Source organism: Anopheles coustani, chromosome 2, assembly GCF_943734705.1.
Source record: "Anopheles coustani chromosome 2, idAnoCousDA_361_x.2, whole genome shotgun sequence".
Lineage (NCBI taxonomy): Eukaryota > Metazoa > Arthropoda > Insecta > Diptera > Culicidae > Anopheles > Anopheles coustani.
In genome coordinates, this window is record NC_071289.1 from 31,108,253 (window position 1) to 31,131,051 (window position 22,799).

The following is a 22,799-nucleotide window of genomic DNA, read 5'->3' on the forward strand; positions in this document are numbered from 1 at the left end:
AACTGAAATGTTCCATTGGCGACATAAAAGATTAGTTTCGGAAAGTAGCTTGATTAGAATATAGGGAATTTGCGATAAAACTAATAAATTGAAAATTTTAAATTTATATTTCATACGGCTTATTTCTCTACCTTATCGATGGCTTACAAAACCCCAGAAAGTGTGTATTTCTTTGCGTTGTGTTCTCCTTTTTGAAGATGTAATACTTATTTTTTGCCAAGTGACTCGAAACGAGAAGATTTTACAATTTAAAGTGTTAGATTGAGACATTTTCTACTTGGTATTAATATAGATTGTTGGTAAAATAGGTTTTTGTTTGTCAATTTTTTCAAGTTGATAATCCAGTTTACGAAATTTCATTAACCACTCAAAAAAACGTGTTAGGAAAGTATTAATCTTCCACCTGTTTTATACTTGTGTCATTTGAATTTAATGTCATATGTTGTTTATGTTGAACTATTTTATTAATTTTTGACGAAATTTTACAAAATGTTCAAGACTAGAAAATAAAAGATACCAAATTATTGGATGTTTTCTATGGCAAAATCCAAAATCGTCACAATGGAGCAGAAACCGTCATTTCACAACTATTATAGCATCGAAATAATTCCCAGACAAATTTTACCAGCGGATCTGTTTGATGAAACTCCACGGAAACAATTGTTTCCTCTTACCAACTCAAACAAGTGCCCATTCCGGGAGGGATGTTTCCAGTGATGTGCCAATGCGTCCGGTAAAGATTCTGGAAAACCACGGTCCCTGTTTCTCTGCCATCAGTTTCTGTTTATGTTGCTGGACGGGCCGGACACACCGAACCGCCTTCTATTTCCCCTCCTAGTTGCCTTCGTCGTCACTCTGCTATATTTAATTACCGGCACAAGAAATTAGGTTTCTCAGCCTCGGCTCGGGAGCATGAGGCGCTTCCGTTTGAAGTTTGATCAGACCATTTATCGGATTACTCCGTGCATGCCGGAGCCCGGACAGAAGGGGAAAGTCTATGGCACGCTGGATGCGACGGATGGGTAAAACGACTCCGGGCGCAAAACCGGAAGCGTACCGAGCTTTTCGTGGAAAACTAGCCCTGCGGATGCACGCCGTCGTGGTGCGTGTGCGCGTTAATTAGCACTTTGCGAAATGAATTCGCACTTCGACTCCACCGGATGGCTGAGGGGGGAATTTGTTCGCTAACAAACAATATTTACACTTTAGTGAAGTGAGGTACTTGAACTTGAGGATGTACATATATTTGCAATGAACACACAACAGCCGACATTTTTCCCGTCGACGAACAGCAAAAATACGAACAGTGGCAAACTATTTACGTAAACAAACAAACAAACGAAACCATTTCACAAGCGCACTCAGATACACACTCCGGGTAATGCAAACTATTGGAACAAACACGGGCACAATGGAGATAGTCACGGTAAACGGGCACCATTTTATTTCTCAATAAACAAGAAGCAACAAACGTCGATCCAACATGGACGAATAATAATGACAGATCGAACCGATTGCCTGAACCGGTTCAGCGACACGCAAAACAGCTGCCACTGTTTCACGCTTTGGTCGTCCTGGTAACGACGACTCTCGGGCTCTTCTTCACACGCTTCACCGTGGCCCTCTGGGGCGCTCTCTGCTTCACAAAGATCGGCTTCTTGATGTACACCGGGTACGGTTGGGGTACGTGGACCGGGTACGGTTTCGGTACCTCGACCGCCACCCGGTGGAAGACGGGCACCTCGATCGGCAGCGCGTACGGCACCGGCCGATCGACCTGCACCGGAATCGGCTTCTCCACGTACACCGGAATCTTGCGCTCGACCATGATCGGCACCTTGTTGTGGATGGCGATCGGGATCGGTATCTTCACCGGGACGGCCACGTGCCGCTCGACCTTGATCGGGTACGGTACAGGCACGTTCCGCGTGATGGTGACCTCCTTGAACTGCTTGTTACCCCACGGTTCCGGGTTCTTCGTGTCGAAGGTGTGCGACGAGATGACGTGCTGCGTCGTGCCGAGCGGAATGTGCGGACTCACGGTGATCCCGCGGGATACCGGGACCGTCACCAGCGTCACCAACAGTACAACGAACACGGTTCCACCCTGCAAAACGACACAAACGAGAGTTTTTGGGGCACCTCCAGAAAACTGCATCGAAATGGTAGAGCACACAACACACTACTTACTATCATGTTGCTTCACGGGTGCCTTTGGCGATGTTTCACACTGCAATGGTTGATGCACTTCCCGCGACGCATCATATTTATAGTTCCCACCTCTCGCTTGTCCTTCCGAGCCCTGACTTCCCCTTCACGGGACGCTCAAAACGGTAAGACCTCCCTCTTTCGCTTTCTCGTCGGCCTACTACTACTAGGAATCGGTACCTCAGACTTAGCTCATTAGTGGCCCACTAGCCGCGTCGGTTGTACTGCAGCGACCACTTCACCCCCATGTCCAGGTGCGGGTTCGTCCGATAATGGGCAGAAATAATTTAACACCCCGGCGGTCGGATTGTCTTTGACCGGAGCACGTTTGGTTTGTTTTGCGGTTTCGGTTTCTGCAGTTGGCACGAACATACACGAAAAACCGGAAAACGGGCTCGCTGGAGGGTTTCTTCAGAAGAATGTTAAAATTATGTCGGTATCGATGCAACAGCGCATAACTGTTTATTTTAACATGCAAATGAAATGTACCAACCGGCACCAATTCGCCCGGTTGCGACGGTTGAGGATGTTGGGCAGTGGTGCACTGTTCAATTGGAAGGAAGTTTTGGGCACTAGGACTTTGCTAGCCCTAACCTCAAAACTTTAACAAAATCAACAGAAACCCCATTTTGTTATTTTTGTGGAATTTAAATTCGGTGGTCCTAACCTCAAACTGTAACAAAATCCAGTCAACAATCTAACATCTTCGGTTGATTGTTTCGAAAACTTGGAATCGGTGGTCCTTACCTCAAATTGTAATAAAATCTTATCAATCCGCTTGGTGCAGGAGTTTCGCCCAAGAGATTCCTACAAACTTTTGATGAAAAACCATTCCCTAAATTCGATGCGTTCCATTAGACGCTATCAGCCGAGATCGCAAATTATGCTTCATTAAATAGCAATGTGGCCGTCGTCCGAAACGTGCAGCAGGACAACTTCTGCCGAGCAGTGGTAGGCCAACTTCGAATCGAAACCCTTATCGCTACGTGCGCATCGAAATGCAGCGATTAATTCGCACCGCATCCGGGAAATTTATTGTCCTATCGAGCTGAAAACACACGCCAGTGTCGTGTTTTCCTCACTCCGAAACCTCCGGTGCGGGTGTGACTGTGTTGATACCGGGACCACCACGACGCCACGTCGTCGAATTCCCTAGACCAAGGCCAAGTAAATGAAGTGCAGCCTGCTTTGACATCGATCCACCGATCCTGGGCCCTCTCAGGAAGGTGCTTGGAATCCAGACGGTTGGTGGACCGTGAAGATATATCATCGATAAATGGTGCGCCACTATCGGATCGTGCTGCCTTCCGGGGGTTTTCCTGCGCGCGGTCCGTACTTCTCCTAATTCATTATGCCTTAATTGGAATACCTTCTTTGCTCCTAGCGTCAGACAGTTCCAAGGGCTTGTAACTTACCGCAGGGAAAGTAGTTGGAAGAGAACCGTACGGTGGGACCGAACACAAACATTCAATGAAGTCATTGTTTCCAATGCATCCTTCCGGCGAACAACAACTTTCTTCGAACCCGGGCTGAGCGGCAACGACGAAGGACAATAGTTTCCCAGTGGTTTTCGTGTAGGTTAGGAAACTTTCGAGACCTTCCGACTTGTGGACCTTGGTGGACAGCGTGTTGTCCTGCCATTTCTCTAACGTTCCCCGGCCGTAGCTTGTTTTACTCTGAGGGCACGGGATGAAAGGTATCCGATTTTCCGAATTGCCCTCCATTGTTTAGGCGACGCCGAACGACCAGGACTGAGGGCAAATTGCTTTCCAACTCCTTCGGCGTGAGTATGCACACAATGGAAATTAATAATCCAAAACCCAACCGAGCCGACCTCAACTGCAAAGTTCTTCCGCGGCTCGGAAAAGGTGGCACAAATAATTGCATGTACTTACATCGATGGAGCCGCGCACTTCTAATCGTGCTCCAAGGCAGGAGGTAATGTTTTTCCGAAAGGCAACCATACACATAGCCCCCCTCCGACCAACCCATTTCCACCACCTTATCCCTGGGCTTGCGATTCCACCGCTATCGCTACCATCGGCCGCGGAGAGTGAGCTTATTTCTCATTTCTCGAACATGAATTAAAATAACGAGCTGCGGAAAGGAATCGAAAGCACTATTTCAAAGTTTTATCTGATGCCGATATGCTAATGCTTCACTCGGTCTCCTCCCTTCCAGTCGCAAGACACGCGTTTTCGGTGACTACCGAAGCAATCTCCTCCGCAAGCAGGCAGCTCGCGAGCGCGAGACGTGTTCGAGGGCCCCAACCTCGTCGTCTTTGTGACGCAGCCAGGCTGTGGTAGGAAGGACGGGGACGAGTACCAACGAGCATGCACCGTACACGAAAGTCATGCATACTAATAGTGAATAGCTGGCTAGAGCTGAAGACTGTGAAATACGTGATTTTGGCGTGGGACGCTGGCACTTTGTATGGTTTGCTTCTAATTTCGGGAAGTCGATGAGTTGCGAGCTGTTACACCACCTCCACAACTGTCTCCTTTTCCGTAGAATGTTGATGGAGGTACAATTTATCGATTCCTTGTGCAGGGGAAACCGACGAAACGTCGTTCAAATCATACTCGTAGGATACGAAGGATGCATTATGTCATTGTAAAGGACATCGTACATTTAAAGGTCCGCTGAAGAGGGGTTCTAATTCCCAAATTTATCATAGAAAGTGATAACGCGAAGGTGTTGAGTATAAGGTAAATTATTTATGAGTTTAATAAATTCAAATAAGTGGATAATAAATTCCTCTTATTTCGCAGATCGTTCAGTTAGTGTTGTCATACCTTCAGAAGGTAATATTGTGTGCCATCTAGGTGTTTTATAGTCACGGAGTCACGTAGAGTTACCTGCCTGAGAGTTTGCAATTACTGCAAGATGTCACATGAAAGAAATTGCTTAAATTTTATCACGCACATATAATGCACTCGAACGATTGTTGTCAAGCATTCATAAAGTGCACTCGAGTGCTGCTCCATTCGATCGATTTTCGGTAGAGAGTAAACCCCCTTCTGCCTATGGTCCCCCGTAGTTTGACCGAAATAATATCGCTTCGCTTATTGAATCGTGCACAGGAGCACGGAGTTATGAGCGGAGTTTTTCTTCCTTCATGTCTAGCCATCTATCCATAAACATTATCCAACGCTGCACCATCTGCCATATTGCTGCGTGACTACTAACGGCAAGAGTAGATAAACTGCTATAAAGCGATTGGTACGATGCGCTAAGGATGTGAAGGAAAGACAATCACAAGAAAATGGAAGAAAAAGTAAAGTATGAATGCTTCGACGAGGGTAAGATGGGAGAGAGGCTCGTAAGGCAGACACTATGCAGTCCGCATATGCAGGTGTACTTGAATTTTAACCTCCTCCCGGGCAATGTTTTCGTTTTGCTCAAGTACATTCGAAATATGCTCGCGAGATAGTCGAAATTTGCTGCCATAAATAATAATATTGGCAGCCGCCTCCAAACCAGAGGGAAGGAAAATCAGTTGAGGGCACATGAGAAGGCCGAAAGTTCTTTCCAAGGGGTCCAAACCGATGGAGAACATAAACCGTACGAAACTCAATAAAGGCACCTTCGCAACCGGTCGTTAGTGGACATATGAATGCACAAACTGACTGCATAAAGGGAATGAAATCGTCGCACCCGAAGACGAAGGCGAAGGGCCTTCGGAGGGGAACGTGTTGCAAGGAAAAGGGAAAATTTATAGCAACCCAGCCGAGGGTGTTGGTTCGTTTGTCTGTCACCTAAATCCACCGGGTTTCGTGGGTAAAACACATAGGTAAAGAAAATTGAAACAAAAAGACCTCCTCGCTTAGGTTTCGTGAGGGACAACCCCAACGCCAATGAATATGCACCGAAATGGTAGTCCATCGAAGGCTTTGTTAGTTCGTTTATGGTATCCATCTCTAGTATCCTAAAGGGCAAGGAAAAATCCATCCTCCCAAGTGTTGGCCTCACGTGGAAAAGTGGAAAATCGAACGATAAACGAACTGGAACAAAAACTAACGCTAACACACAGGGATTGAAACTGCTCGTCGTTATCCTCGTTTCCATGTGGAAATGGAACAAGAAGAAAGCCCTGTATAATACCATGCCATAAAACAAGTGCATTCGGGTTCCGGGTGATTGAAATAATACCATCGGTGAATTAGTTTTCTCGCCCATGTGTGTTCTTACTACCTTTACCCTGAGCCTCACGATTGTGTCCGGCGAAACGTTGCATCTGTCACGTCGGATGTGCCAAATGATGGCAAGATGAGGCTATAGCTGGTACAGGAATGGAAACTGTGAGAGTTGTGACGGAAGGAGGCCCTCGACCTGATGATGGAGGCGAATCATGAGAAAACGGAAACCGATTTCAGAACCGACTGGTCGAATGTTGTTCGAACTCGTAAGCTTCTCGTTTATCCGTCTAGTTTGATTTCGGGAACGAAGAGCTACGAGGTTGGGGGTGGAAAAGCGTGCCGTACATGCCACTTAGTGCGCATCGGGGACACTCGAAATCCTTCCACTCATTTTCATCGTTCCATCGAAGGCATTTTTTGGCTCGGTTATAAAGAGGACCGACAGAGTTTTCCCACACTCCGGCAGAAAGAAGGAAACAACGACAAGACGAAAGGTGGAACAAAGCACATGCGAGCAAACTTTCCCACTCGCTGCCACGAAATGCACTTTCTTTATCAACCGGATGTAAGAGAACACCTGATGATAATTTATTTATTGGCTCACCGTCCCCGTTTTCCCACTGCAGTGCCTTTCTTACAGTCTTATTCCATCGTGCCGTTTGTTTCGGTAGACACTTTCCACTTCGTTTGCCGCCGAAGACCGGGACCATCTGGAGTGTTCGTTGTTTTTCATTGTTTTTCCCTTCCTGATGGGATACCATGTTACACCTTTTCCCTCCTGTTCGCCTGAGGTTCCAAACAGGAAAAACGGTTTAGAATTGTGCAAAATGTTGATCACTCGACAAGTGTCCCCGTTCGAACGGGTTTGCGTCGATCAACCTATACCACCAGTCGATGTGCAGTCGACCCTGTCCGTTGGAAACTCTTGGTTCCTCGGTGGAACCGTATCGAAACAAGGATTTTCCCAATGATTTGTCTGCCAACAGCTCTTAGGCTATTATTCTACGTTAATCTGTGTCCAACGTCGGGAAAACACATGGAGCGTGGTGTCTTGCTGTGTCCTTGTGTAATAGCTCTTCGTTGATTTCCATGAATCTCTGTCGAACCCCATCCGGAATTTCCACCTCACTATTTTACACATACATCAGGCTTTGTAATTCTAAATTAATTAACTTAATGCGATACCAATGTCTATTCACGAGTTAGTTTGAAACTCATATTTTTTCATTCAATCCCAAAACGACATGCCTTTTTAAACTTAATATTTCAAGTTATATATAACCAAATATGGCAACACTATGCACTGGAACATTTAATGGAAAACTAGCTTAGATATAAGATTGAACAAAATATACAAGAACCATAAAGAATAATGATATGTAACAACTAACTTGTTAAACAAGTGAATTTACGACTATTGTTTGACGAGGGTTGAAAAATTTGGAATTAGTTTTGGAATGCATGGAAAAAGATGTTACCAACGATTTATTAAACGGTTGATTAAATATTACATCTTGACACTACCAGGCCGTAAATATCACAACAAAAACAAATTTCTTTGAACTATTATAAAGTTAATATTATGATATTGAATTAATTTTTACTTTTTATCTTGTTCACTTGAAAGCTTTTAATATCCCATCTTTAAGTACACTTCTTCATTGAATATATTTAAAGAATGGTTTCAATTGCACTTGTTTACAAGCCATAAAATCAAGCAGTTGCTTTTCTTATGCATATTGCATTTCATGCTGTTTGAACTTTTTTTTATTTTCATTGAATTATTTCCATTCCAATCCTATTTATCACAAGTGCTTTTAATTTAGTACCATAGTATCAGTTTGACAAATGCAAGCTTACAATTCATCATGGTGCAAAAAACGTAGAACCCTTCAGAATGAAATTCACGATTTCCAGCGCGCCAAAAACCAGCAACCAGCTGCGTCGGTTTTGAGCAAGAAATTAACACTTCCACTCTCTAATTAAACCATTGGCAGTCAGCAACCGAGGAAACACAGAGAGAGCTTTTTGGAAATAGAAGTGAAAAGAAATCAAGTGCCAAAAACGTTGATGGCGTTGTGAAGGGGACGAGAATCGGGTAAGCAAAAATAAGCACTCTGTAGCAGCATTTGATTAAAATGTCCTTTTCCAGCGTTCGGTCTCCGGGACGTCGGTCCTAATTGACAGACCCTTTGCTCGTCAGTCGAGCCCAGCGCATCCGAGCGGGGCTGTTTCCCGTTCGTCAGTTGGGGATGCATTTAATCGATACCGGCTCGGTTCGGTAATTTAGTGCAGGTGGCACCCTTTTCACACACACACATACGTATTCCGTGTCACGTGGGCAAGAAGTGAAACTGAACACCATAGCTGAAATTATTACCGGAGCTCCGAAAGCGATTGGAAAATCCGCCACGGCCAAAAGTGGCAAAGCAGCGGATGTGGTAGCCAACAATCAACGAATCAAATTTGTCACCATGTTTCCCCTGGAGTACTAACACCGTGGAGTTTTCTTTCAACCTCTCGCGGACCGGGGAACTGTTGGCGGAATGGTTTGCCACATTCTGGTGGGCATACTTTTAATTACAAATGCATTCATAAAATCAAACTAATATCGCTCATTGCCGGCGTGCATCAGTAAAGGATCCGATTGATGGCAACTCACCAGACCCCAGCAATAGGCTTCGCTCGGAAGCTGGCAGTGGAAACAATATTTCCAATACTTATTGATAGTTTCCCCAGCGGGAATCCGGCGAGGAAAACAGCGCACCGGGGGCGCGCCCGTGGTTGTCGGGGAAATAAATTATTGGTTTGTGAACCGAGCGTGGTATACGCGCGTGATTGGTTTCCGGAACCGGATCCACGAAAGCGGGAGTCTGTTTTTCAGGTGGCCTCATTTTCATCCCGGTTGCAAGTTTTCCGGCGCAGTCAAAAAGTGCCGTGTCGCTGCATATGCGGCTCGCTACGGCTGCTGCCCAGGTTCGGTAAGTTTGATTATCGTTTCCAGCGAATATTGGCAATTCAATTGGGAATGCTGTGTGCTGGGGATTATGGTCATGGTTACGGCGGTATCATGCGTTGCTTCTTTGTGTTCGGATGGACAGCGAGGGTTTTATTGGATTCGGAAATGCAACAATATATTGACTGTTCAAATATACGATATAGTTGTAGTTGTCAGCAAGCGAGTAACGAAAGAAATGAAGCAAAGGTAAAGCTGAATAATCTTAAAAAATAAATAAATAATATGAATTGGCTACGAGGTCTCGAGCGAGGTAAAATATAAAAAGAAATGGAAAATGTTGGTCCTTTTCTATTGATCTTTGGACTAAGGATTTAACGAGTTCATTCGGAAAAAGTACACTTAACCAAGTACTGGACGATGAGTTTTGATCAAAAGAAGTCCATTATATCTTGGCTCCGGATCTTTTTAAATGAAATAACTCACGCCAATCCATTCAAACAAATGAAGTTTATCAAATAAAAGCATCGATATTGACGATAATTGAGGATTAATTAGAAGAAACAGCAAATAGTTTCACGAAACCGTTAACCATTCGTAGCTTCCTAGTCATAACGCCTTTTTTAGGGTTATAACCAATAATTTGAATTTCTTAGGCTTCGTGATGCAAGTGGATGGAAGTTGTTACGTGGCTGATCAATATGAAAAAATGATACGAAATTGTTAAAAATTTAACAAATATCTGCTATTTAAAAAATGGCAATAAGATCAATAATCACACTAATAAATATTCCTTCCCAGCCATCGTTTTGCAACCCGAATCGAGCACGTTTGGCTGAACAGTGTGGGCCCTTTTCGATGCGCGATGAAAACATGAATAATTTATTGACATAATTGTGGAGCGCAGCATCTACCCGAATCGACGGGAAACACCACGGTTCGCAGCTGCTCTTCCCAAATAATAGCGATACTTGAAGCGCCGACGAACCCGCTGCTCTCGACGACCGGACGAATGTCTGTCATTGGCAGGGAATGCGGGGGAAAGAGAGAGAGAGACAGTTGGTACGTGGCGGGTACCAGCATACCCAGATGACGTAACAATGTAACACCACAACGTTTGAGGTGCGTTTGATGTTGCAAGCGGAGAGGCCAGGGAATGTCCGGCGAGATGAGAAAGCTCAGTCCGGCGCGCGCTTTCCATGAGTTACATCGGGCGGCGGTGGAAGAAAGGTATGATTTGCATGAAGAAGACGTGCGAGATGCAGATGCCGTCGTCGGGGGGAGGTATGAAAGACACCGGCGTCCATGCAAAGCAGATGGACTGACCCCTGAGGTGGAAGAGATTGAATTGGAACGGTTTGTTTGTCCGGATCCGGTCGGAAGGTTGGGAGTATGGAAATTATAAAAGCATCCGACTCAGAAATCCACTCGGTTAGTTGTTTATGCTCGGTTCCGGTGGATGGACGTGCGCACGGTGTAAGCTGGATCGTTTATAAAGTATCGAACATGGAAGTAAGTACTTTCGAAGATCTTCATCCATCAGTTTTTCAACGAACCCTCTAACGCTTGGATAGATCTGTTCATTACTTTTGTTTAGTTTGATTGCTGCGCCGACGCTTGGAGGAACCAACTTCCAGCGGGGGAAGTACAGACGGAACACTCCTGCATTCTCGTTGCCACAGTGGACATTGTTTGTGCTCTTCTTCGGCCATCTTTTGACACCGCTGGAAGGCGTATCTTGGGTGGATAGGACAGAGTCTGGTGAGTCGGAAGAAAACTACTACGACGGAAGCGATGCTGAGGACGATGAAGAAGATCACGACGACTCAGGAGCGCCTGAGGACACCGACGATGACACGCACGGGCACAAAGATTCCGTTGAGATCGAATATGAAGAGAGTGATCAGGTGGAAGAACACCACAGTGGACATTCGCACGCCAATGCTGTTGACGTGTCCTCCTCTTCCGAATCGGATCAAGCAAATCTCTACAGCAACACCGAATTGTTCACCAAACATCTGAAAGGGCTTTCGCAACCATATGCCTTGGGGAAGTCAAAGCGATCCAAACAGCTGCTCCCACCGGTGACCATCTCCGTGCCGTATCCGGTGCACATCGAACGGAAGGTGCCCGTCTTCATCGAAACGAAGGTGCCGGTGTACGTGGAGAAGAAGGTTGAGGTACCGGTGGATCGACCGTACGAGGTGCCAGTGCCGGTGAAGGTTCCGGTGTACGACAAAGAGGTGATCCATGTGCCGCGACCCGTAGTGTACAACGTCGACCGACCGTACCCCGTGTATGTGCATAGGACAGTTTACGTGAACAAGTATCAGCCGGTCAAAGTGTTGATCAAATCACGGACGCGTTACTAGGAAAGGGAAGATCGCGAAGGATGTGGATAGAAGAGAAGAGTGCCTTTCTGTCCGACGGTAGCAGTGGCCAGTAACTTACCTCAGATGACAGGAGGAAAGCGAGAGTGTAAACGTCAACGAACTGTACACGATAGAGGTTCGCGTGTTCGAAAGTGCCTCTCGACGAGTGTGCGGGTTTGGCAAATTTTGGGAAAAAGGTCTTAGGTAATGCACTGCACCGCGGCGCCCTCGCCTCCGGTCCGTGGCCACCGAGCAGTCGCAGTTGTGGGCGAGCAAAACGTGCGAGCAAAAAGACGCACGCAGTTCAAAAGCAACGCCACTGCTATACCGTGTGTGGTGTAGGTAGAGAGTCCAGCACTAGGCACCGCCAGCTCCACTCCATCGAGCGGTCATTTGTGTTGGTTCACGTAACGGACTTAGGATTAGCGGCCATTCGCTTGCTTGCAAACTGCTTAACTGCCAGGTTCGCTTATTAGCCAGGGTCTGGTGGCGTGGCGATCGTGTTTTCGTTCGTTCGAGTGGCCAGTGACGGATCGATAGATTTACAAATAGAAGTACAACGTTGGTGGACGTGGGGGAGAGCTTGTTGAATCCGATTGGCCACGGTCTGACTCCGCCGAGGGTTTTCCCCGATGGTGGCACTTCAATTCGACAATAATCCATGCAAATTAATCGGTCACTTGGCGAGGAGGCGACTTGGTGAAGCGAACCGATACGGTGGTCTCAGTTATCTCATCATGAGTGGCCTCTGGTTGGTTTCTTTTACATCTGGCCTAAGTGGTTGATTTTTTTATGAAGGTCCAAGACAAATTTGACTTCAACAGTTGATTAGGTATTCATGATGTTGTTATTTTTTTACTCTATTGTTCCAACTGGGTAACTTTTGCGAGTTCAACATCGCGCCTAGTTATCAATAGCAGAGAAACTGAATAACAGGATAGACATATGTTTGCTACCTCTGGCAATCGTTCAAGATTGATGACTCTCATAGAAAAGACTTGAGAAAGTGAGTAAAGTGAGCAGTTCATAATTGATCGTGACACACTTGTAACATCCCAAGTTTCACTTGCTGAGTAGAAGTAAAATCCAGTTAGTGGAATTTATCAGTAAGTTAAGTAACACGAAATAAGTAAATTGTTCATTTAGAAAAACAAAATCCATGTACTTTCTATGACTAGTCCTAAACACTAGAAGGTAAAAGTGAAGTTGCGAACGTAGGAAGAAATCGAGTATTCTTAGATTCTCATACCTGAAGTAAGCATTAAAAAATCGATTCGAAAGGAACTTTAGGTCAATTTTTACCAATCACAATTCCCAAAGAAAAGAGTCCCAACGTGCATGATAATCAAAACCGGATGATCAAAGACCCAAACCTTCATCCACCGTTGTACATTACGAACGAGTTTAAGTTTCATATCACTACATTGCCGCCGTTCCGGTTGCGCCAGGTAACGTAAGGCAACGAATCCTCCAAACCTTCACATGGATAGAATAAATTGACTGCATTGATGCACTTTTCGTTGTGCAATAGATTGCGGTTCCGACATGCTCTTCTGGTCGGCGCCTATGGGCTGTAACCACACGGGGAAAGCGTACCAGCGATGTCCATTAGAGGGAGTTGAATGTTGGCTCGATTGGCAGGTCACAGTAAATCTGCCCAAACATGGGTGCGTAAGCGGAAGGCCAAGGCAGCAACGGGAACAACTCGACTAGAACAAACCTACAACCTAAACTGACCGGACAATGGTAACAATCGCTCCCAACGAACGGACACCGATGGCCTGTCTAAACTGTTATGATTTGTGCAATCTCTTCCCCGGTTCTGCGATTGTCCCTTCACCGCACGTCGATGGTCGGCTCTTCAAGTTGCCATGCGATACTGACCTTCCTTTTTCCCATTAAGTAAAGTGCATCCAATAGATCGAGTGGAGCGTGCCCGAGGGGATCGACAACGGTCTGGAGGGTCCGCACAACGAGCATGCAATTTGTAGATGAAACCATAACCTAAAAGAGCACCACCCGCACACATCAGGAGTAGAAAAAAAATAAAAACCGGGTGGTGAATGGAGCCATATCACTAGCACAAAAAGGAAGTGGAACCGGGTCCTGAGGTCCTGCTGATCCTGCAACAAGGCCACAAAAGATTGAAGCGTGCAGAAGAAAGACGGAGGGCGAAATAAAAAATAAATAGAACAGAAACGACAGGAACACAAATCTCGTAACCGTTTGTTGACGATATTATCGCTTAGTGTGCTAGCAGCGCACGGAGATGTTGGACACATTGGGATCGTTTTACTGGTTTCCCGAGGATGGTCCACTCCTCGAACACGATACGATGGGTCCCGAGTCGCTTCACTCACGTTGAAGGAAATGGAGCAAATCCTGCCCGGAAGGATTCACATGGCAAGCAGCAACTGTATGGCTCTGATGTTGACGATGATGATGATGATGATGCAATCTACACATGGTATCTATAAACATGGAACTATGATGAGTTTATGATTCGCTTCGGGGGACGGACGCTCCCCGGACCACTGCACAGAGCTTACCGTCGGACGTGCGCGTACCGCTCCTGGCGCCCGACAACCGAATCGGTTTGAAACGAAGAAAAGCTGCCCAACAACAGCGTGAAAGAGTAGAAAAAAAAGGAAACCAAACCTGATCCTTTCCGATTGCGAATGTGTAAGTTTCGGTTCGATGGAAGGAAGGGGATACAATGTGAGAACCACTGAACGCAAATCGCAGGGAAGAGATTCAATTTGTAGTGATTCTGAAACAAGTGCATGCTGTTTTTAGTGCCCTCGTGACACAGGGTGACTCAGTTTGGTTCGCTTCGAAGGAAGGATATGATTTTGATATGAACAGGTTTGTTTGAGAAAATATTTCAGTAAACAGTAAACAGAAATAGTAGTACGAAACAGTTGATAAAAAAGAATAGGGAATAAAGTTACTCAATCAAATTAAACTGTATTACAAACCTGAAGAAAACATCAACAGCTCAGTTCCGTGTTTCATCTAATGTTATTATTGAATTTCAAAATCATTTCCAAAACGTTATATTTTCCCAATTTAATCATCAAACTGTTTTATTCTTATTCAATTGGTCTAAATTCAGCGGTTAACAAAATATTTTAGAAAGCTCTCGAACTTTTTACATTTGCATATAGTTCAAAATACAATCCTTATAGCGATCTATAATGTCAATTATAAACAAATTTATTTACAAATTCATTTTCAACTTTCTAAGGAAGAATCTTTCTCGACTTAAAGTTAAAGAAAATGTAAATAACTGTTCTCTGGAATTACAAACATTTTTGGAACATTTATGGAATGATTTTTCGTCTCTCATGAGAAACTTTCTAAAAAGAAAACAGTAAATTCAGTGAATTTCCTCATTATTTTCTGGTATATTTTAAAACCGCTATAATTGAAATAAAACAAATCCATCAGCTTCGTGACTACCCTGTGCCGCTTAAAAGGTCGCTAAAAAGTACTACACCAGCGCAGCGATATTGCTTCCGTCCCGGATTCGGAAAGAACGTTGCATCGCGACCGCAACATGCACCGCTTGCTACGGTTGACGGAAGAACTGGGGGTATCGGCAATCTTCATCCGACACAGCCGAAGCCCGTACAAAGTAGAACAGACCGTGGCGTACGCTGCAAAGTTGCCCATGTCGCCTAAACGGCAACCATGTCGGGCAGGTGCCAAGGTGTCAGAATTCAATTTCCAAACAACAAGCATTCCGCTTTTCCGGTGGGTTCATTTCGCGGCTGAAGTCCACGGCAGCCGCGGTTCGGGAGGAATTTATAAGTCTTTGGAGGATTTTGTTTTTCACTCACGCTTCCCTTTCGATAGCTTCCATCGCATACCGTCGGTTCTTTCGTGCATGGAAAAGTCATCCGTTCGCGGGGGCACGTCTGACAATTATCCATCGGTTGGAAAACTTTCCCCCTTTTCGGATCGGTATCGTCGAAGTAGGTCGATGGGTTTCACCTCTTCCCCGATCGAACCTTTATCGAACGTGACCGAGTGCAACCGGAGAAACTTTTCATTTGGACAATCATGACAGGACGCTCGGCGTGTTTCCCGGAATCATCTTTTCCCCGGGCCATCTTTCCCGATTCGAGAGAGCTCGTGTTTGTGTTTTTGTGTATCGACACATGTAGCATTTGTCCGGCACTGCGTTACGTCCCCGGGGAGGGATCTGCTCCGGTACTTGAATGGTGATGAATATGATATTTTCATTTTACGACCACTACCAATGACCACATAATGCTACCATTCAACTACACGGAGCAAGCGAGGAGCGAAATAAAAAGAAAACCCGCAGAACGAAACGAAAGGAAAGATGTCCCCCATCTTGACAACAGCCCGCTGCCCGACATTGTATTGACAATAACGCGCTGGACAAAAGCGGGACAACGCCTTCCAATGAAAAGCGCACCGGGTACTTTGGTTCGGGGTTTTTCTTTTATTGTGCTCCGGGTGCTGGAAGATGTGGAAACTGGATATTCTTTATGTGGTCAAGCGACCACGGGGGTTCCTCTCGGATGGCCTCTACCCGTTACGTGGGAGCGAGCAATATTACACCAGGACGGGGGAAAGACGGTACCACAAAGTCAACATTAGTACGTCCGGTAACGACCATTGTACACATCCTACACAAACCGCAACAAAGAAGCACAGAACAGTGAAAAGAACCTCCAATCTAAATGAAATGCTTGCATGGTAGAAACCCTCGCCCGCCCTGGCCTCCTGAGAAGAGATTATTGCCCCGAATGGGAAAGATCCGAGCGGTTAACCGAAGCCGGCTCCTTTCTCGGGTTTTCATTTGCTGGAAGCTGCTCCAAAATCCTGACGTGTTTGAGCCGAACAATCCCGGGTTTTCGGTCGAAAAGGGTGGCCAGAAACCAGATGCCCCGGCATTATTAAATTGCCCATCTTCATTACGTTTTGCCTTCGCAACCAAAGCCAGCCCGTGACGCCGGCGTTCCTGTTTTATTGCCAAAAACTGAAAGATGAAGGGAATTTCTTCTCGGAGCTCGTAGCAGGCGCACCAGAAATCCGTAACGACTGACGCGCTGGGTGCACCTTGGTGAGGTGAAGAACGCAAATGAACACCCGAGTGGAACGGTACAGCATAAAAGTCGAATCCATCACCATGATTGATCGATGATGTGTTTTAACAGGGAGTTTTTTACGATTGACGTGGATGATGTTACTGAAATCAGTGAAGTGGACTATGCTACCCGATGGAAAGCTCGGCAAAGTGGCCACAGCTCGTGCCCTCCTGGGGTGCTATATTGTTTCGTGTTCCTTTTAACGTTAACCTCGTAAGTCAGTGCTTGCCCGAAAATATCGGTTAATATTTGGAAAATGGAAAATCCACCCCTCAAGCGGAGCAGAGGGTAATGTTTTTGAGATGATTTCCTTTGAACTGTTTCATTCTTTCGGACATCGATACGAAGTATAGATTTTTTCCGGTAACGAGCAATATAAAGGAGCACCTAATTTGAGTAATGGAAATGCAAATGTGGGAAATGGAAGCCCAATGTGAAAATGCAGTTCGTCAAGTCATATGCGGTTAGCCGTGGATTCGATATTGCATTTGTGGTCAACTAAGGTGCTAGATAAAGCTAATCGAATGAAAAAGAGGAGGAACCATAACTTAGAATGGTATTATATTGTTCTACTTTGATCTGTTTTTTTAACATTGTCGCAGAAATGTTTGCAGTTAGTTTGAATTTAAGCTTCAATAGGAATCATATTTACATTTTTGCGTCAAAGCAAACGAAAGGAAATTGTGTGTACTAAACATAAACAAAGTAGTATCAGAAAACCTTTTTCTTTTACACAAAATAAAGAATTCAAACGGATAGATATTTCCCTTTATGAACTGCCAAACCAAGAATTCTCAAAATATTTATTTTCAATTGAGTAAAAGTTCCCATAAAAAAATCGATTAATCCTTACTCAAGCTTGTAAACAGCGGAGCAATGTTATAAATATACGGTTGCTTATTTCATTTGGATAAATAGATGGTTATCTCCCCGAACCTTTCGGCCTTCAACGTTACACCGAGCCATCGTTTTTTTTCCTTTGTAATTCACAGCCAAAGAAGAATCTTCGCGAAGCTAACGCGGCGAAGAGTGAAGGAAAAGTTTATCACTTTCCTCTCCGTCACGCGTGAAACTGTACTGACGCGAGAAAAAACAAACGCATCTTTTCCACCTTCCCCCTCTCTGCCACCCCCTCTTTGCCCGGTCCGACGTGTTACGCAAGCGATAAACTTATTTTCTATGCCACCGAGCATTAAAACAGCCATCGCAGCAGGCGGTAGCGAACGCTTCGGTAACGTATCGAAATCACGGTCTTATAGCGGGAAAATCATAAAGCTACGCACCACTGATACGCTGTTCAATTTTGGAACTCCCTCGTCTCCAATTTCCCTGCCGGCCCCGGACGCTTTTCCGCCCAAAGAGCGGTGTGCGTTCGATTTTCGCGCGGTTTGCTAATCACATTTAATCAGATGCTGTACAGCGTGAGCAATCGTGAGGCTTTAATTGGATAGACGAAATTGTGGCTGCGTGTGAAAAATGACCGTGTATTCTGCGGAATGGTGAATTTTCTCTATCTCCCTCCGTGTCGTTTTTATCAAAGCTTAAGGCTAAAGGAGAATTTACTTCACGGCACCACCGGTTTGATATCAAGCGTTTTTGGCACGTGACCTTTACGAAAATGGATGTTGGATAAATGTAAATAAAAATGATGCAAAAAGCCGTTTTTTATCTGTATTTAATTTTGGAATCGAAGAGACGTATCTGTTCTGGATGGATAAACGCGTTGTGTGGCATACAAATGGTTTGCTAGGCTCATTCAAAGATAAAAATGGGTTCGAGGAATTGAGACCATTTTTATATCACCAGTAATTTATTTGTTTTGACGTTATATGCTCTAAATATTTAGATTTTAACTTCTTTCTTTGTGGTTGATTCTAAAATCTGATAGTATTAGCCAACACATTAATTATTCTAATGGCTTGATATGTTCTATAATGGGTTGAATTTTGTAATTAAAGTTTTCAGTAACAGCTTGTTTTCAACATGTTATTAAAATACGTTAATCATTTCTCTCTTTTACCACACAAATAGAAAAAATCATTTATTCGTAAAATCATTCACCTTTTCACGCAATAATAAACTATCTTTGACAATGTCTTAAAACATTTTCTTTATTTTGTTCAATGATATCTCCCACTATTAATACTTAGCGATACTTTCGGTAAACCTCGGTGTGCGAATGCGCCACGATTGTTCCGGGCGTGTGGGCTGCCGCACTCGGATGCACCGTCGGATGTTGGTGCTGCTTTTGGTGCTGCTGGTGGCCAATGTCGACACGCGTATGCAGCCGATCGACGGCCTGCATCGGGCGACGGGTGGGAAAGTGTGGTACCGGTCGTTCTGGTTTCACCTGACGCAGCAGCTGGCTCTGGATGTGGGCGGAGGCAACGGGAACAATGGGAATCCGCGGGACGGGCGCAATCTGCTCGGTTCGGTACTGGTACGCGTAGGCCACGTTCGGTCGGTAGCGCAGATCTCGTCTGCTTCTCGGCATTCCTTCCGCCGCCAAACAAGTGGCCAAGATGGCGCACATGGCCAAGAGAATCGCTGCTCTGTTGGTCTGGAAAGGAATAAAATGGTCAATAGATTGAAGAATGTAAGCAGAAGCGTTCTCTAAGAACCAACCCACCTTCATGATCGTTCGTCCGCTCTGGCTGTTGACTGCCGTTTGCCGCCCGGTGAAGAAGTGATGTACTTTCTGGGAATCGAGGGCAGGTTTTATAGCGTACTTTTCCAAACTCGAACAACATCACCGTCTAAAACAAGTCGATCAGTTTGCCACTCTTGCTCGCGGTTTATTGCACCGGGTCGGTTTTATTGATTCGATTGTAGATGCATTAGGAAACTTCCCGCGCAAACCGAACTATTGAGTCGCGGATTGTTTTTGAGGGCAACAGGTCATTGCCGGTCGAAAAAGGTGGTTTTTGCACAACATTTCGATTAAAGATTACCCCACCAAAGCGGTTTAGGTCACATGTCTGATGGTGTCTTTCTTGAAACGCTGATTTTATTGGTTCTTGATTTCAAAAGCTTACAAATCGAAACGATTCACTGGTTGTTTGGAATTTACACGCTGTACGATTTATTATTTTAATGAAGATTCAATACTGTGATACCACATGTCACTTTACACATATTTTATTGATTGTTGATTATATTTTTTTATATGATATATGATGCTTTTCATATTCGTTTGTTACTTCTTGGCCGTATTGTAAATATGTAAAACATGTTGATTATACCACCCAATACGTTTTACCAGTTTTGCTTACAACATGCTTTTGTAACAAATTTTAAGGAAAAATTTTATATACCACATGCTGTATTTTATTGAATCATTTTCATTAAGCAAGATATTTAGAATTATAATTGAATAGCACGACAATGAACACAAGACTTAAAGATAGCACAAGTTTTGCTGAACAAGGAATAATACGATTATAATAGAACAACAACTTTGCACCAAAAAAAGTTAAAGCCTTTGGAACGTTATTGTAGTGATTCTCTTCAATTTGATTCTTTACAAAAAATGGTCCAAGATTTTTCCCCCTGCATGAGGATATTTTCGTTCAATTTAGTTCCCTTTCTAGAAATAAGAAAAGTTTGATCATTACATACATCTCAATGCTTGTCGCAGCTTAACCGGAAGTTTAAATTTCGGAAAATTGTTCACAAAAACTGAAATTAATTCTAAATTATTCATACCTATTGCGGATGGTACCAGTCATGTAGGTCACTTGAGTACTCGGGAAAAGGAAGAACTACAAGCCAACGGAAAAACAAAATGCATGCAAACAAACGGATGCCAAGAACGGATGGTCGGTTACAGCAGAGAAGGACATCCGAGAGCCTAGACCGGAAAGTCACCAGACCGAAACCGAACCGAGGTGGCCGAGCGAGGCTGTAAATTGCGATATCAAGACGTATAAATTTTGGTCTGTTTTGTAATTATTTAATGTGGTTTTCTCCATATCCTAATTTATGTTTGATATTAACTTTAATTGGTGTCTCCCGAGCCGTGATCATAATGGATGTACTGCTAATGTTGGCGCACTCCGGGGCCCGCCTGTCGCTTCCTCCGCCCAACCCCCCTATTGGCCCATTGAGGCATGACTTTTCCTTCCCAAACGGCGACCAACAAGTCAAGCCATCGTCTTTCGAGAGCAAAAGTCTTCTCCCCGTCCAGGTGAACCGTTAAAATTGGTCCTTGTTGGTTTTGTCGTGACGTTGTTCCCCGTGTGTTTTCCGCTTGCCATTGCGGTCCTTTTTGGCCAGAGTCGAACGAAGCGAACCGTGCAACCATCGCATTTGCAGCATGTTTTATCGTGTCCGACTCCGCTCCGTGGCGTGCGCTCCTGAGGCCCTTTTCCCGACACTGTCCACGCTTCCGTTTGGTTTCATCGGTGGAAAAGTATCACTACGCCACGGACCCGAACCTTTTCGGAATGAAATGGAATGGGAGTCGCAGAAAATGGGCGACAGTTTATGGGAAAACTATCCTTCGATCCGGGAGGGGTAGCGACAACGACAGCCAACAGTTTCGGTTCAATGAGAATGCACCGAAGTACTTAGCAGTTGGTCCCTTTACCACTTTTCTGGGTGTTGCTACCTGCCGTTCGGATGGTTTGTTCGTTGCAGCTTCAGCCTCGACACGATGCACTAGCGTGCGAAGCACTATCGAAACGATCATTATCGTTGCGGGGCGATAATCCGGATCCTTCCATCGTAGGCAGAGAAAAAAGATCTCTTTCTTCAACGACTTCTTCATCGTTACGATCGTTTTTATAGAAGGAGACATGCAAAGATGCTTAATATAATTTTGTTTTATTTTTATAGATGTTTGATTAATGTTGTAATTCGTAATACTTCTTAGTTTGATAACAATCAGAAAACCTTTTGTTTTCATGAAAAAATGATTTGGACATTTCAAATAAATTTTACATATCTGTTGTACATAGTCCTTGTAAATCATGTTTAATACATTTCAGAGCATTGAATTTGAGTTTTTCTTGTTTGGCTGATTGTTGCTGTTTGATGCTTGAGAAATGGCTTTATGATAATATTTATGCAGTGTATGTAAGCGTAGCTAAATACCCAACGTTAATAGATTTTTTATCGATGCGCACAAGACTCAAAATTTAAGCAAAATTTACTTTTTACTCACATCACAATACGCCATTATTCAACAATAGGCAAAACTGTCAGAAACCAAATTTTCTGAATTGCAGTGCTGTGAAATACTGTATAATTTCTCACAACATTTCAGTGAAATTTATTGTTTATGGTACAGTGAAACTGTTTCATGAACGTTTTGTGATTTAAAAGCATTATGACGTTTGATCACTTGTATGTTGGTGTAAAATGTACGAAAAGTGGTAATACTAGCAACTTTCACCATATTCTCTCAAACCAAAACTTTCTTTTCACCTTGTAGGACAGTTGTCCAATTGTCGTTTATTTATTGAACCAATGGGGCTCGTCCGTTGCGCTTTCCTTCATACTGTCCAGTTCCGTGACTGGATACAATTGAATGAACATTGTCGCAGATTGCTCAGAATGGTGGACGGTTTTATAAATGCTTGAAACCCTTTTTTCGAAGTAACTTCAGGAAACGAACGCCTTGGTTCTTTACCGGCGTTTCATGGAAACAAGCATGGAAAAAGTCCCGAATGCACAAACGGGAAAATAAAATTTCATCACAGCATGCATAACAAAGGGAAAAATGGGAAAGAAATCTAAGCCACAATGCAAACCACGGGCAATTAAACTGTTGCAACAACTAGACGATATGGACGCAAGCACACGTTCACGGTTGTATTTCGCATCCTTTGCAAAGGACAAAGATGTCGAAGAAGGACAACGAATAAAACACAACCAAATCAGAACGAACGTAGAATAGAATTACATCCATCACCATTCATTCGGGCCGTAGTTTTGCGTAGGTTTTGGGGCAGATAAAAATCTCCTCTCCGAAGAATCGTTTACTCTGGCGAATGATGCT

At 44.3% G+C, this 22,799-nt stretch overlaps 3 protein-coding genes across 3 annotated transcripts; 1 reads left to right on the plus strand and 2 right to left on the minus strand.

Moving 5' to 3' along the window:
- Window positions 1-1,558: 1,558 nt before the first annotated feature.
- On the minus strand, window positions 1,559-3,932 carry LOC131264195 (MAGE-like protein 2). The gene is made up of 2 exons (XM_058266482.1): window positions 3,624-3,932; window positions 1,559-2,107 (listed from the first exon to the last, which is right to left on the minus strand). Exons 1-2 carry the CDS (start codon window positions 3,930-3,932, stop codon window positions 1,559-1,561), a joined length of 858 nt encoding a protein of 285 aa, XP_058122465.1.
- Window positions 3,933-10,809: 6,877 nt separating this feature from the next.
- On the plus strand, window positions 10,810-11,675 carry LOC131264196 (uncharacterized). The gene is made up of 2 exons (XM_058266483.1): window positions 10,810-10,815; window positions 10,986-11,675. Exons 1-2 carry the CDS (start codon window positions 10,810-10,812, stop codon window positions 11,673-11,675), a joined length of 696 nt encoding a protein of 231 aa, XP_058122466.1.
- Window positions 11,676-18,944: 7,269 nt separating this feature from the next.
- Window positions 18,945-19,433, minus strand: LOC131264197 (uncharacterized). The gene is made up of 2 exons (XM_058266485.1): window positions 19,428-19,433; window positions 18,945-19,358 (listed from the first exon to the last, which is right to left on the minus strand). Exons 1-2 carry the CDS (start codon window positions 19,431-19,433, stop codon window positions 18,945-18,947), a joined length of 420 nt encoding a protein of 139 aa, XP_058122468.1.
- Between the last annotated feature and the right edge of the window lie 3,366 nt (window positions 19,434-22,799).

Bases quoted from the DNA above. Each gene is read 5' to 3' on its own strand.
- LOC131264195 (XM_058266482.1), bottom strand. From the start codon at position 3,932: ATGGAGGGCAATTCGGAAAATCGGATACCTTTCATCCCGTGCCCTCAG. The intron at 2,108-3,623 runs GTAAGTTACAAG...GTCGTTTTGCAG, and splicing joins TTCCAACTACTTTCCCTGCG to GGTGGAACCGTGTTCGTTGT.